Here is a 14050-nt window from a genome sequence, read left to right as displayed (position 1 = left end):
TTGTCAGTCCACTACAGCGTCAATGTCCTGTGGCGGGGAGGATTCTGCCAGCGCTATATGGCGCTTCGGTCCGTCTGTTATAGCTCAACTGTCCACCGTTTGAAGAATCCTAAGATCCACTGGATGGATTTCCTTCAAACTTTCTGAGACAGTTCCCAGAGACCCCTAGATACAGTGAAAAATAATTAGCTGGTGACCCATGGCGTTGAACATTCTCCATGTTCCTGCTAACTTCAAGTGCCCGCATAGCGCGCACAGCGGCGCTACGTGCATCGGCAAGGTCGGGAGAGAGCCGAGGCTAGCCGAGAGGGAGCGCGCGTCGGATGGCCTGGTTAGCGCTCGCATTTCGTGCACGCAGAACATAATGAAGGAGAAGAGATACAAGGAAGCCGATATTTTTTCTGAGATGAGAGGCTTCAGAATACACAACTTCCAAATTTTGAAGAGGAACGGATGAGTGGTGGAGGAGATCCTTCAAACGGCGGACAGTGTATCGATAATTCGGCGTGGAGGAGCAAACGCGCGGACAGGTTAGCGAAACGGCCGGACATGATACCGTTTTGCATATGCGAACATGAAAATTTCCCGAAGAGGAAAATCCCGCCCCTGAGCAGTTTGCATGAAGCCCGGCTGCATTACGGTCGATGAACTAGTAACGGGTATACATACATACAGATTTAGCAAAGCATTACACTGGTACAATACGGTACGGATGAGCGGAAGAACTCATTGCATCAGCAGTGGTTGGGTGCGTATGCATGACTACTCAATGACCTCCCCGTCGTCATCGCTGTCTTCTTCACGAGCACGCTCGCGGCGCGCGGCCTCTTTCGCACGCCTTGCAAGGACCTTGTCCTCCTCTAGGTCGTTCAGGCAGATCTGCTTGCGGCACCCAGTAGCAGGACAGTCTTTGTACCTCGTGCGGCTTGGACCAAGGTACGCCCGGATCGCAGCAGCCGAGTATGAGTGGCCGCATTCTTTCCTGGGAGACGGGATGTGAAGAGTGAGGAAAGCAATTGTGCGACGAGTGCATATCTACGTACGAGGTCAACGGATCGACGAGGATCGTGAGCGTGAGCGGGCACTTGTAGTCCTGGGTGACACCTCCGATCTGTACTTCGTCGTCGTCATCGTCGCTCACGTCGCCATCCTCTGTAATTGAGTGAGTATGAGTCACGATTCACACGATGCAATGGCCATATACCTCGAGGGATCAAGTCTACCACTGGAGGCATGGCGGTATCAGGATGATGTACTTCCTGCGAAGGAACGCACTCAGTGGTCGTTCATGGAGGATGTGCGTAGGACTCACGTATATTGCCTGCTTGAACTGCTGGTAATGATCGCTCTTGGCATACTTCTGCCGCGATGTCCTTGCATTGTACGCATTCATCTTGTCTTTGACGAGCTTCTCATACGCATCCGTAATGCCAACCTGCAGGAGAAGTTATGAGCATGAGTGCGGCATCGAACCCTTCGCACTCACGATCTCCTCTCCTTTTGAAATCCTGTTGTAAAGGTCATCCAGTGCCTGCTCATGCGAACTGAGCTCCTGCTCCGTGTCCAGGAGGTCGCGCATCAGTGAGTCAACTGTGGCCAACGCCTACGCGCCGAGTAAGTGCTTGTCGTAACCACATTCATGCGAGTAGTCACGACGTACCTTCTCCCCCTTCTCGCCTTCTGTGAATTCCGCGACGGCAGCCCCAACTTCCCGAATAAAAGTGTAGCTTTGTGCATGGGCCTTTTCACGCAGCACGCCCCAGTCTCCTGACAGTCCGTGCACCTTCTGCCCGAGGACCCTATCCAGAGGCTGGTCCTTAATGTCTGGGACAGGAATATCCTCATCATCGACATTATCTTCCGCGTCAGAATCGTCCTGATGTGCCTTTTTCTTCTTCTTGTCCTTCTTGGAACGGCGCGGTTGTTGTTCTTCCTCATCCATCTCTACGTCTTCTTCCTCCCGTCGTGGACGCGCCTGGCTGGGGCCGTCTTCTTCAATATCAGACGAGGGTGCGCGTCGGTGGCGCTTGCCTGTGCGAGACGAAGAAGCTACGGGCATGACGCGAAGAGTTATATGGACGAGCGGCGACGCGAAACGCGATTGTTGCGGCAACAAGCAAGACGCGTTCCGAGCGCGACAGGCGCGCGTGTGACTTGTTCAGGGCAGGCCGCACCGCGATTCTGGCACTTGGCGCCCTTGCTGGAAGCCAGCGCCGGCTTCACCAGCTCACGCAGCGGCCACCATGCTCTCCGCCCTCCGACTCTCCGCGCAAGTCGCGCGGCCATGGTCGACCTCCTCGCTGCTACAGAGGACACTTGCGCCTAGCTTTGCCCGCTCAACACTTCCTCAGTTTTCGCTATGTCGCTCGTTCCACCCGTCTCTTCCCGCTGCCGCTACACTGAACCAGGCCACACGCCGGAAGCCCAGGAAGAAGACCAAGGCATCCAAGTCGCCTCTGCTCGAGGGAAACACGCAGAAGAAAGGCGTTGTCAGCCAGATTTTCATCGCAAAGCCGAAGAAGCCCAACTCCGCTAAGCGGAAGGTGGCTAGGGTGAAGCTGTCGACCGGCAAGACCGTGCAAGCATATGTTCCGGGAGAGGGTCACAACCTGCAGGACCATAGTGTCGTGCTGATTAGGGGTGGACGTGCGCAGGATCTTCCTGGTGTTCGGTGCGTCCTATGTGTCATGTTTGACCGCACTTTTGCTTACTGTCCGAGACGCAGTTACAAGGTGGTCCGTGGGACACTCGACTTCAGCGGTGTGGTGGGCAGGCTGACGGCGCGTAGCAAATATGGAGGTATGTGTGCTCATTGGCCACGTTAACCCGAAATTGTCCCTCATGCTTTTTACATCAGCAAAACGGCCAAAGCAGTAGTGATCTTATCCACTGGCACTTCGTCGAGCAGTTACACACTCGAGCAACTGTTGAACGCCTCTCCATCGCAGTCGATTTACGATATATATCACACTATTACTGCTCTCGCACAACCTCTTCTGCGGATACCTGCGTCCACTTGTGACGGCCGTCCGTCATCCAGGTGAGATTTTCGCCCTCATTCGCGCGAGCCTTCCTCGCCGCAGCGGGTAGTGCCCAGGTTCAAGCCCTCGTTCTGTCACATCCTCCTCTGGTGTTGTACATCTTGGTTCTGGTCCATTCGAAGATGGGATGTCTTGAGTGGACCAGAAACCCTCCGCGAAGAGGAACTAGTACGCACTCATCGGTCAGTGTGGACGAAGTGTTCTTCTCGAGGATGGCAGAAGTCAATGGGTTGGATAGCCAATGCTTGAAGCTTGCCCGGAGAAGGTGCAAGTGGCTTGTCCTCGTTTAGCTATCCGATCAGGAACAGCGAACCGTTGGATACCACCCCGACGACCACTCCCTTCTCCTGGACATTGGCCTTGTCTCTGAACGGGTCTACTCGTTCGAAGCGGAGGGTCAGCGCTTCACAGTTACTGCCGAGAATGATGAAGCTCACGAACGGATTCGTCACCACCGCGGCAGCACACTGGCAAGTGGAGACAGACTAGGCGGAAAAGGACAATGGAACATGAGAGGCCTGCGCTGGACTACATGAAGGCGAAGGCTGACTGTCCTCGGAGCGTACCGGCTCGACGGACTACTATTCGCTTCCCGCTCGAGGGTGACACGCATGCCAGCCTCCGCTTCTCCTGGGTATAAGGGTGCTCCGCCGGGTCCGCTTCCTCTTCTTCAGAAACCACCACCATCGCTTCGTTGTATGCACACAACCTCGTACCTATTCCACCCTACTCGTCCACCTGACATGTACGCCATCTATCATCCTACTCGTCCTCCCGACTCCTCCCCCACCCGGGGCCACGGTACAAGCCTCCACGGCCACCACCCCCCGGGTCTCCGCTTCTCGTGTGCGGTGCCTACGCTCCTCAACCGGTCAAGCTCGATGCCGCGGACATTTCTCCCGACGACCCTCTTTGGCGGGCGTCGCTCTACCAGGTGAGTGCTCATGGACCTCTCGGTACTCTCATTGGCGTCTCAATCGATACCGCCTCCCTCGGTCAGCCCGCGTCAGAACAACGACCTCCGTCGTCGCGTCCTCATGTCATCCCGGAGCCCACAGCAGAAACACGAGACCAGATCGAGTGCTGCAGAGTCGTCGACGTCCCGACACCATTTAGTGCCGGCGTGCACCATGCCCTCGCGCATACGCAAGTCCGCTCAGCAACATTCGTGCTCTTCCTTTCCTCCTTTCTTCATCTCTTCTCGTCATCCGTCTCGTCTCGTCTCTTCGCCTTGGACTCTTCCTCAATCACTTGCGCGCGTGGTACCTCCTACGATTGCGACGTTTCGTTTGCATTTGCTACATGACCATCGTGGTGAGCGCAACAGAGTGTTCATACTTCACAAACGCTCTTCTGATACCAATTGCTCAGGAACGGCTCACGAGGATCGTTCGGACCCTGGCTCTTAAGTTCCCCAGTCCCACCCAACACATTCCTCGCACCAGTCTCCCTATAGATCACCCTTCGTTTGTCCTTCTGCCTTCACGTCCAGGATGGGCTCGGTGTACTGGTAGGGATCGGGTCACAGTTAGCCGTCCCCTGTCGTCTTCTCGTTGTTGCGCCCGGAACGACTCGGTCATTGTACATACTAGTCTCAATCGCTTCTCATATCAGGTCATCAACATATGAATTCCTACGTACTTGGAAGCTCGGTATACCTTTGGCGTGCATAGGAGTTACAGCAACTGCAGAGCGCACGCGTCGCGACGCGTGACGTCATTATGGCCGCATATTGTATTCGAAGGACTGCTCCCCCTCCAACTCTTCATGCTGCCACCTTTGTGTCGCTACTCGAGCTCGCGCTTGCATCTTACTTCGTTATTACAATCATATCGCTTTGCGTACTGCCGCAACATGTCCGTCAAGCTCACCGGTAGCTGCTACTGCAGGAACCTCGAGTACGTGGTAGAGCTCAACTCCAAGGACGAAGCGCGGACTTCTCTCTGCCATTGCCATAACTGCAAGGTAAGCAAAACTCCTACAACTCGGATGATATACTCAAGTCTTCTTCGATCGGAGAACTGACCTCTGGAAAGAAAGCTTTCGGCGGCAACTATGGTCTGACTGCGAAGGTACCCAAAGACTCGTTCAAGTATATAAAGGGCAAGCCCAAGGAGCATGCTGCCGACAACGGATCTGGCACAACACTTTATCGAGAGTTCTGTGACCTCTGCGGGAGCTTCATCCTCGATGGGGTGCGTCACTTTACAGTACTTGTCCGACTCTTCTGAATCAGTTTCCCGATTCCGATTCTCTTTGCCTACGATAATACTCCCTTTACGTTTCACCCTTCCTTTGTTGTGTTCGTCATCAAATACTTACATGGCCTCCTTATGCATATGCAGGAACCCGTCAAAGACCACTCTCGCTACATCTGCGTAGGTAGTCTGGACGATCCCGAAGCCTTGCCGCCCAAGGGCGAGTTCTTCACCAAGGACCGGATCAGCTGGATGCCTGTCATCCCAAGTGAGGAGCTACGCAGTGCTATGCTCAGTAAGTGATGAGGCATATGTGCTGATTCGGCGACAGATACTTTTCAGAAGAAGGAGATAAATGAGTGATGCTCGCCGCCGGGCTATTTAGGTCGAGAGCAATCCAGCATGTCGTCTTCAACTGCAAGTTGCGCTAGTAATCTGAAGTAGTAGGAATGTGCCAAATTGTATCCGTATATTGTATGGGTATTCGAGGAGACCAGCGACCGTTGTCGTGGTCGTCGAGCGCAGACTACATATTACTGCGCTAATGAAGAATCCGAACTAGTCCTACATACAGATCCGGGGTAAACATCATCCGAGCATCAAGCCTTGAGCAGAACTCCCGCCTGTCTGACCGCTTCCTCCCGCTCCTTCGACGCCCGCACGATCTTCTCGATCTCGACATTGATCGCCCATACCCACGCATCCCGCTCCAGCTTACTCCTCGTCCGGAAGATCGCCACTTTACGCTTCGCATTCAGCGGTGGAACCTCCGCACCGCTGTTGTTGCGCCTGACGCCTGCGGCAGCGCCTTTGACCTTGCGATACCACACAATGAACAGCGTGTCCTCCTCGCCATCATCCGTCTCAAGCCCGTCCTGGTACCGCCGCGCGACGGGGGGAGCATTCGCATCGTACTGCCCATCGGGCAGGTATTGCGCAGCGAAGTACCCAGAGCAAAGGTATGCGTCAAGGAGGTCGATGACTTTGTCTTTGCGGTGGAACATCGAGCTGGAGCCCGTGATGTTGTACTGAACGAGGTGTCCTGAGAGGAGCACGAGCTGGGTTTGTCTCAAGAGGCATGCGATAGTCAGCATCACATAGTACGCAGCAGGAGAACAGGAATGCAAGCTCACTTGTATTGGCCCCACCACCCCTTGCGACCATACAGTCTCCCACACTTGAGGATCGGGCGGCAGCCGTCGATGACACACCAGTTGTAAAAGAACGTCAGGTCAGGAAGCGATGCGTCGCGATCGGGTGGAGGGTCCATTGGAGTGTCGTGTCCTCCAGCATGTGCGTGTTCCTCTCGAGGACGCTGCGGGGTAATACGTTCACGTCCCGTGCTCACATGTGCGATGTCCATCTCGAGCCGAGCGTCGACCTGGTGGCGTTTCTTCCAGTAAGACACGAGTGGGCGCAGGCGGACGATCCATTCCAGTGCGGTTGCACACGAGTATGCCTAGGGGCTGGAATGTCAGTGACATGCAGCAATAGACCTGCCGTCCACCGCGCACCTCAAATCGGATCACACGTCCAGACGTCAGCAGGAGCTCGAATGAACGACGCAACCGCAAGCGCGCCTTGTCCCTAGCACGTGCGATGCCGATCTCACCGCCCGCATCCTCATCGTCGCTCTCGCTCCTATCCACCTGCGCCCAGAACGTCTCGGAGTCCTCCCAGTCATTTAGCTGAGGGGCCTCTATTTGCTCCCTCTGATGCGGGATGAACTGGAACGCGCGCCGCACAGCAACGATGTTCCGGAGGTCCGACATGCCCGTCGCTTCCAGAATTTGTAGCTGGCCACGACGGACTTCCGACTTGCGTCGCGTCTCAGTACTGCCTGGGAGGCTTGTCGTACTGAACGCAGTTCCGGACGCGACTGGGGTGTTAACGGCAGCGCCAGGGGGAGGTGGCTGGTGCGCATGTGTGGGGGCGAGAGTGAAAAGGTAACCATCGTGTGTGACGAGGTAGAGCGACTGCTTGAGCTGTGAGTTCGGGCGGATACGATCCAGGTACCCCTCGACAGCCGGCGGCTCGTCCAACCGTGTGCCGTCCTTCATATGCAGCCTCGTCGGGTAGTGACGCCTCAAGCGAAACTCTAGGTGCGCAGTCTTGTCAGCCTGTTTGAGTGCAAGTCCGCAGAGGACGGCCCATTTGCGCGCCTTGCCCTGCACATCGTCCTCCTGCCACACCCAGTCAAGGTCGGTATTCATGCGCCATGCGAGGTCGAATTCCGCTCCATCCTCCTTCTCGCTTTCGAGCAGTGGACGGTACTCGGGGTCTGTGCGAAGGGATTTCTCGCAAAGTCGGATGATGTTGTCACGCTGGAAGACGTTGAATGCCGCATCTATATCTGCGGTGTCAAAGCCCGGCACGTCCACTGTAAGGCGGGTATCGAAAGCTGGCGTCCGGACTTCAATGTATGGTGGCAATTGTCCCCCAAGGTGTCGCCTTAAGAATGTCTGAGAACACACAGCGCTCACGCACGTCAAGACGACGCACCAGAGTTGCCACACCCAGTCGGCGGCTCGGGTGCGGGACTTGAGCTTGAAGACGAAGATATTCGTGCCCCTAGTGGATCCAAAGAAGCGGTGACGGCGTTTGGCATCCACCTTCACGGGCGTGGGAGGACATGCAATGCAGAACGTTAGGTCTACGAACGAGTATAAGGAGAGTCGGGTGGAAGGCGAGCCGAGGGGGACTAGGTACGACAACCGCTTGGTGCCCAAGAACCACTCTTTGCCAGGAGTGTGCTGGGTAGTGGGGACCGACGTCAGGCCGGGAACCACGACACTATGCATTGCTGTGACTACTTACATGGTCTTCGTACAGCTCCAAACGGTCTTTCCGCCACGCTACAATGTACTCGGTCCAGCCTTCATTCTCTAGATGCCTCGTTACTCGATTCTGCCTCTCGTCGAATGTCGCCGGTACGGCGTCCTCTGTATATGATACTCGAACGAGCATGCGATCTGCCATAGCTCAGTGACATACAAGATATATGCGCTTCAACCGCTTACCTCGCATAATCACGTCTCCCCACTTGACTGTGGCCTCGCTAGTGGTCTGCTCAACCGCACCTGCACTGGTTGCCTTCACGTCACTCCCGGTGCGAGCAAGCACCTCTGCAGGCGAGGCGGGTCTGTCTTCGTAGTGCACATGAACATCTTTACCTTTTCCTTTGTCTGGGCTGAGAGCAGGCAACGGAACAACAGGGTTTCCGTTGACACTGGCAGGAGGTATTGACCGTGTTGATGGACCAGGGTCGGGAAGTCGCACTTCCACATCCTCGACGTGAATGTTCGAAGCGAGCAATGGGGTAGACGAAGATGCGCTGGGGTCAATCCCCATGTCAGGAGAGACAATCTGAGACAAAGCGCGCGGGTCATTCGGCTCGGGAGGGGTGTTAAGGTGAGACACGGCCGTGACGAAAGTTTCTGCAGCGTCTGAAGCAGGGAATACACCGATGGTGGGACGTGCGACCGGCACCGATGTAGATTGCTCTGCATTGGTATTGAGCTCCGCCGAAGCCAAGCGTACGCTGTCGTTCAGGATATCCACCCCGAGGAAGAGCCCGACATCGAACGAGTTGCCCACCCATTTCGGCGCGTTGCCCGCTTGCCTCTGCCGTTTCCTCGCCCGTCCCCACTCGCTCTCTCGCCACCGTCGGCGCATCTCCGCGCGAACGCTCTTCTGCTGGCTTTCACCCCAGTTCTCGCGCTTGCCGCCGTGTCGGAGGAAGAAGTCGAGAGCATGCCTGTGGATGACATCCGAGAGACTGCTCGAGTCGTCTGAGTCGCTCGAGCTGCTTGATTCGGCGTCCTGTGTCCCGAGCAATCGCTTCCTCTGTTTCTGCTTGCGGGGTCGTTTGGGCTCTGCAGACTGTAGTGCGGCGGCTGGCATGGGCCCTATGAACCTGCGTCGACGGTTGTGGATGTCCTCATTCTTGAGTATTTCTGTGGAGGAGGTGAATGGTGGGCTAGGTACCACCGACCGCGGCGTCATGCCAGATGTTCAGCAAGCTGAGCGGTGACACTGAGAGCAGGCCACATAGAACGGTGGTGGCTGAGATGACGTTGTGAGCGCTTGCTTCCACGAAAGGAAACTCCCGCCACTCTCGAATCGCAGGAAGGGTCGTGAGCCGCACGCTCATGGCATAATTCCCGACGGTCGAAGTGCACGATGGATATCGATCTAGCAGACGACTTCAGGGTCTATACCAGGTTTGACAACAAGGATGAGTTCATCGCGCTGCGCGACCAAATCCTCGCTCTGGACCTCTACACGGAACCATCTCAAGAGCAGAGGCAATCAGAGGCACAGACATCCGCCAAAATCTCCCTGATTGTATAGTTGTTTCGTACTACCTTTGCCTCAGATGAGCTGACTTCCGCCTCAGTTCAACTCGTACCAGGAACAGTCTTACCTGTGGGATCCCTATCTCGAGGAACTTGTCACCCCAGTGGTCGAAAAACTGAAATCACACGCGAAGGATTTCGTAGCCAACAAGCCACCGGTGGTGTCCCGGGATAGGCTAATGTGGCTTGCTTCTCTGCTGTATTTTTTCATCAAGTTCCGTGGATACAAGACCATCAGTGCGTTTTCGAACACAGTGTATGAGAAGGCTACTGACACCACACCAAAGCCAGATTCTTCCCTCATGAGATCGCTGATCTTACAGTCACTTTGGACTACTTCGACGCACCAGACAGTCCAGTCAATATCACCTTCCAATGGGCACTCCGCTACACACTCCTGCTCTGGTTATCTCTCGTCTGCATGATACCCTTCGACTTGGAGCAGTTCGACGAGATAGGCCGGGCAGGTCACACGGCCGCCAGGGTTGAAGCTGTTGGCAAGTCCTTCCTGGGTAGGGCCGGCTTGGATCGCGAGAGTGCCGCAATCCTCCTTTCCAGATATTACATGAGGTATGAAGAGCATCCCTTGTCGAGGCAATCAAACCTCTCTGATTTGTGATAGAAAGGATACCTCGTCGAAATACCCGGAGTTCCTCACATGGGCCAGGGAGACGCTCGACAAGACAGTAGATTCCTTCCTAGTGGGTAGTCTTCTGAAGAGACATCGAGTTGTGGCTCAGCCGCAGGATAGGTCATAGGCATATTGCGCGTTCTGTGCGAGGTCACCAAATTGGGCTCGGCGGAACAAGTGCAGATACTCAAGGATCAGCTGCTGCAAGTCGTGCAGATACTGGAAGGTAATGAGAGCCTAATGGGTAACACTGTCATCCGCCAGCTCCGTACGAAGCTAGTGGCAAGGGTCGCTATACGTCTCCTACCTGGAAAGATTCGCCGGTTGCGTGCTAAGGGTAGGTGTAATGTACACATCCTCTTCTACAGCACTACAATCTACTTTCTCTGCAGGACGGACGCTAGATGGTAGCTCCGGTATTCAACAAGTCGATGACGATGACGACTTCGATGCCCCCGAAGAAGTGGAGACCGTTCTCGAGGATCTGCTGAAGTCTCTTCGCGACAAGGATACAGTTGTCCGCTACTCCGCCGCGAAGGGCGTGGCACGAGTCTCCGAGCGACTTCCAGCGGACTTCGCGGAACAGGTCCTCGAGCAAGTCCTTCACCTCTTTTCCATCCACTCCATCGCCATAGCCAGTCTATACGACATGCCAAGTATTGCCGAGGGTACCTGGCACGGGGCATGCCTTGCGTGTGCGGAGATGGCCAGACGCGGACTCATCCCGGACGAGCGGCTGGGTGAATTGATCAAATGGCTGAACAAGGTTGGCGTGGTGCCCTAGCGTAGATTATACTGATCGCTCAATCTAGTTGCTTAGGCATTATATTTCGACATTAGGAAGGGTGCACACTCGATCGGCTCGAACGTACGCGATGCGACATCCTATGTACTCTGGTCCCTCGCAAGGGCGCAGAGCGTTGACGCGCTAAGACCGCACGCAATCGAGCTTGCCAGGAGACTTGTCGCGGTCTCCCTTTTCGACCGTGAAGTCCAGATTCGTAGAGCTGCAAGCGCCGCATTTCAAGAATATGTCGGAAGGACGGTGAGACAGCTTCGAACTTTGCTACTCTACCATGGCTCACTCATGGCTATAGAGTCTATTCCCCCACGGCATTGATGTACTGCGCAAAACCGACTTCTATGCGGTCGGAGTACGCAGAAACTCGTTCACGGTTGCCGCTCCCGAGGTCGCCGAGTGAGCACGTACACGGGGCAGAGGCTTCTATCAACTAACACACAGTTATGCAGGCATGAGGAATATCGACCGTTCCTTATGGATCATCTACTCACAATTACTCTACGACACTGGGATCCTGCTATGAGGCAGATTGGTGCACAAACTCTAAGGATAATCTGTGAGCTCGATCTAGTGACTTTAGGACCGGACGCTGCACGACGAGCGGTGTGTGCCACGATCCATCATTGTTGTGTTGGTTCTGTCTTACCCCAATCATAGGCCACCTTGCTGACTATGCAGGATCCTGGAGACATCCAAGGAGGACTACTCGCCCTCACGGAGCTTGCTGTGGCCTTCCGCGACTCTCCATATCACGAGCAGCTCGAGCCGGAACGGCGTGAGGTAGGTCCCTGACCTCTTCGATCAACGGGGGACCTAAACTCCTTTGTCGTTATAGGTCTTTGCTGCGTTATCTCGTGTTCCCCTCGCGACGATGGAGTCCTCCCGGCAAGATCTCATCGCTGCAGCAGCTTGCCGTCTTATCGCTGCTGGTGTCTCCTTCGCCGAGACCCAGCACTCGCACAGCACGGTACCATACTGGCGACAAGTTGTCGACTCTGGGCTGAAGAACACCAACGTTACGGTACAGGAGGCTGCTGCGGAGGCGCTTGCTGCCGTCAGTCGGCTCGTCGACTGCTCAGCGGTCGTGCAACGTCTCATCAAGGATTTCGAGGGTGGCAGTCCACCGATGCAGCAGAGCCTTGCTAGGGTGCTCGGTGTCTTGGACTACGCGAAGCACAAGCATGGTGTCGTGGATGCCGTGAGATGCCTTCTGAGGATGGTGGATCGCAAGGTGATCTCCAACTTTCGTGACTCTGTTCATCGCTGTTGACGCATGATAAAGAGTAACACTGGCAGTACCAACATCGAGACAAGGAGGAATGCTTTCGACTCAATGCCGAAGATACTGAGCAACATGAGTGATCAGTTACCGGATAGTGCGTCGCATCCCCCGTTCCTTGATGCCTCTCTCTGACGTCTCACCAGATCTCTCTGCGAGCCTTGTCAATGAGATGACGGACGCTATGTTGGATGGTTTGACAGATTATACCAGCGACCAACGCGGTGACGTAGGCTCGTGGGCCCGCACCTCCTGCGTGAAGGGTCTGACGTCGTTCATCCAAGCCCTATTCTCGCATGCGAGCGCACTGCCGGATTTCGCAGCGTACCTGCCACCGGAGAAGTTCCATGACGCAATCGCGGGCATTCTCAAGCAAGGGGTAGAAAGGCTGGACAACGTCAGACAGGCCGCAGGAGAGAACTTCCTCGCCATTCTTCTCCTTCCATCCCCGGCGGTGGCAGATTCGGCCCCTTGGAAGATCCGGGGCGAGCAGAGGATGAAGGAACTGTTCCTGAGGTATGATGTCCCTTGCTCGCTCGGGTGCTATGCAGTATTCAAGGAGTCCTATAGCGAACAGGAGTCCGTGGGATGGAATGAGGGGGCATGGTTGTTCCCCCGAGCTGTTCAGCTTCTGGACATTGAACGGTATCGGGGTCAGGTTCTTGCGGGGCTTGTACTGAGTGTCAGCACGAAGACTGATAGCACGGTACGTCATGTCTCCGGTGTGACGTAGGGGTGTGATTGTGAACTCTTTTTTTCAGCAACGACCGGTAACCTCCGCTCTTATCGGCTGGGCGTCGAAGTTGTCAGTAGCCGTGAGCGAGCCTGACCGATATGATCTCCGCAATCTTGCGAGGGATCTTCTGGGGCAGGCAAGGGCGAATATCATCTCAAATAATGTTGTCGTGCCGGTCTTGCAGACGTTCAATGTCCTCTTGGAAGCCGATATCTTTGAGAATCTGCCGCAAGACCCTGACGGGGCGGAGACGTGCGTAGCGTCATTCTGTAGTACGCTATTTTGCTAACATAGTGAATATAGGCTGCGCTCTTTGTTGTCACTGGTCACCAAGAACGCATCAAAGCTGAAGAACCCACAACGAATCAATGTATCTATGAAATGGTGAGTTTTCGTGTTCTTGGGGAATTGATCATACTCATACCGCGTGCAGTCTAGTCAACCTCCTTCCGCTCCCTGACCTCCAAAAGGATTGCATACAACCATTGTTCACCTACCTAGCACACCAATATCCAAGAGTCAGTTACATCTGTCCGTTCGTTAAGTCTCGCTGCTGATCATCATATACGTAGGTGCGTGCAGACACCGCCGAGTATCTGTATCTCGTGCTGTCAAGCAAGGATACCGGACTGGATACTGACGAGGTAGAAGAGATCTTGCTGGAGACAGAATGGTGAGTAGTTCATAAAGCTGCCTGAGCGACACTCGTCCTGAACAATCTGCTAGGTCTTCCCGGGATGTCGCCATGGTTCAGGACAAGGCTAGACGCTGTATCGAGTTGTTATCGTGTGCGTAAGAAGCCCTTGTTACCCATATTCAAAGTTGTACAACATCAATAGTCTGGACTGAATTGATCTCAGCTGCCTCTCTTTTCGAGTTGCTTACTCTGGGCTTACTTGGAAGATTGATGCATAGTAATGATGACGATATCCGTGGGAAAATGACTGAATGTCGTCGTATCAGGGCGCTTGGTGCCCTGGCAGCTGAGCCGGACGTCACTGTTTC

At 54.9% G+C, this 14050-nt stretch overlaps 6 protein-coding genes across 6 annotated transcripts; 4 read left to right on the top strand and 2 right to left on the bottom strand.

The window, feature by feature from the left end:
• Positions 1–624: 624 nt before the first annotated feature.
• L226DRAFT_611006 (uncharacterized protein) lies at positions 625–2105 on the bottom strand. Its single transcript, XM_067686223.1, has 6 exons — positions 1661–2105; positions 1487–1603; positions 1313–1435; positions 1205–1259; positions 1044–1152; positions 625–982 (listed from the first exon to the last, which is right to left on the bottom strand). The coding sequence occupies exons 1-6, from the start codon at positions 2057–2059 to the stop codon at positions 763–765; spliced, it is 1023 nt and encodes a 340-aa protein (XP_067538368.1). The 5' UTR covers positions 2060–2105; the 3' UTR covers positions 625–762.
• Positions 2106–2243: 138 nt separating this feature from the next.
• On the top strand, positions 2244–2877 carry L226DRAFT_568796 (mitochondrial 37S ribosomal protein uS12m; the record flags this gene model as incomplete). Its single annotated transcript, XM_067684214.1, has 3 exons — positions 2244–2671; positions 2726–2799; positions 2858–2877. 3 exons carry the CDS (start codon positions 2244–2246, stop codon positions 2875–2877), a joined length of 522 nt encoding a protein of 173 aa, XP_067538367.1.
• A 306-nt stretch (positions 2878–3183) lies between these two features.
• On the top strand, positions 3184–4839 carry L226DRAFT_482536 (uncharacterized protein). Its single transcript, XM_067676975.1, has 3 exons — positions 3184–3975; positions 4042–4355; positions 4413–4839. Exons 1-3 carry the CDS (start codon positions 3653–3655, stop codon positions 4448–4450), a joined length of 675 nt encoding a protein of 224 aa, XP_067538366.1. The 5' UTR covers positions 3184–3652; the 3' UTR covers positions 4451–4839.
• Positions 4840–4895: 56 nt separating this feature from the next.
• Positions 4896–5762, top strand: L226DRAFT_558864 (DUF636 domain protein; the record flags this gene model as incomplete). Its single annotated transcript, XM_067683264.1, has 4 exons — positions 4896–5006; positions 5078–5236; positions 5387–5507; positions 5571–5762. The coding sequence occupies 4 exons, from the start codon at positions 4896–4898 to the stop codon at positions 5600–5602; spliced, it is 423 nt and encodes a 140-aa protein (XP_067538365.1). The 3' UTR covers positions 5603–5762.
• A 76-nt stretch (positions 5763–5838) lies between these two features.
• On the bottom strand, positions 5839–8914 carry L226DRAFT_544250 (uncharacterized protein; the record flags this gene model as incomplete). The annotated part of the gene is made up of 6 exons (XM_067682261.1): positions 5839–6307; positions 6373–6698; positions 6754–7690; positions 7742–7992; positions 8057–8211; positions 8260–8914. The coding sequence occupies 6 exons, from the start codon at positions 8912–8914 to the stop codon at positions 5839–5841; spliced, it is 2793 nt and encodes a 930-aa protein (XP_067538364.1).
• Positions 8915–9376: 462 nt separating this feature from the next.
• On the top strand, positions 9377–13937 carry L226DRAFT_551591 (ARM repeat-containing protein). The gene is made up of 19 exons (XM_067682827.1): positions 9377–9586; positions 9639–9834; positions 9885–10167; positions 10220–10298; positions 10349–10565; positions 10621–10994; positions 11049–11273; positions 11326–11426; positions 11480–11633; positions 11688–11810; positions 11866–12261; positions 12313–12406; positions 12456–12825; positions 12880–13015; positions 13071–13297; positions 13349–13429; positions 13479–13563; positions 13618–13718; positions 13772–13937. Exons 1-19 carry the CDS (start codon positions 9422–9424, stop codon positions 13839–13841), a joined length of 3477 nt encoding a protein of 1158 aa, XP_067538363.1. The 5' UTR covers positions 9377–9421; the 3' UTR covers positions 13842–13937.
• Positions 13938–14050: the final 113 nt, after the last annotated feature.

Source organism: Lentinus tigrinus (assembly GCF_003813185.1).
Source record: "Lentinus tigrinus ALCF2SS1-7 unplaced genomic scaffold L226scaffold_6, whole genome shotgun sequence".
Taxonomy (NCBI): domain Eukaryota; kingdom Fungi; phylum Basidiomycota; class Agaricomycetes; order Polyporales; family Polyporaceae; genus Lentinus; species Lentinus tigrinus.
Note: the sequence above shows the minus strand (reverse complement) of the source record. Positions and strands in the feature narration are given on the sequence as shown.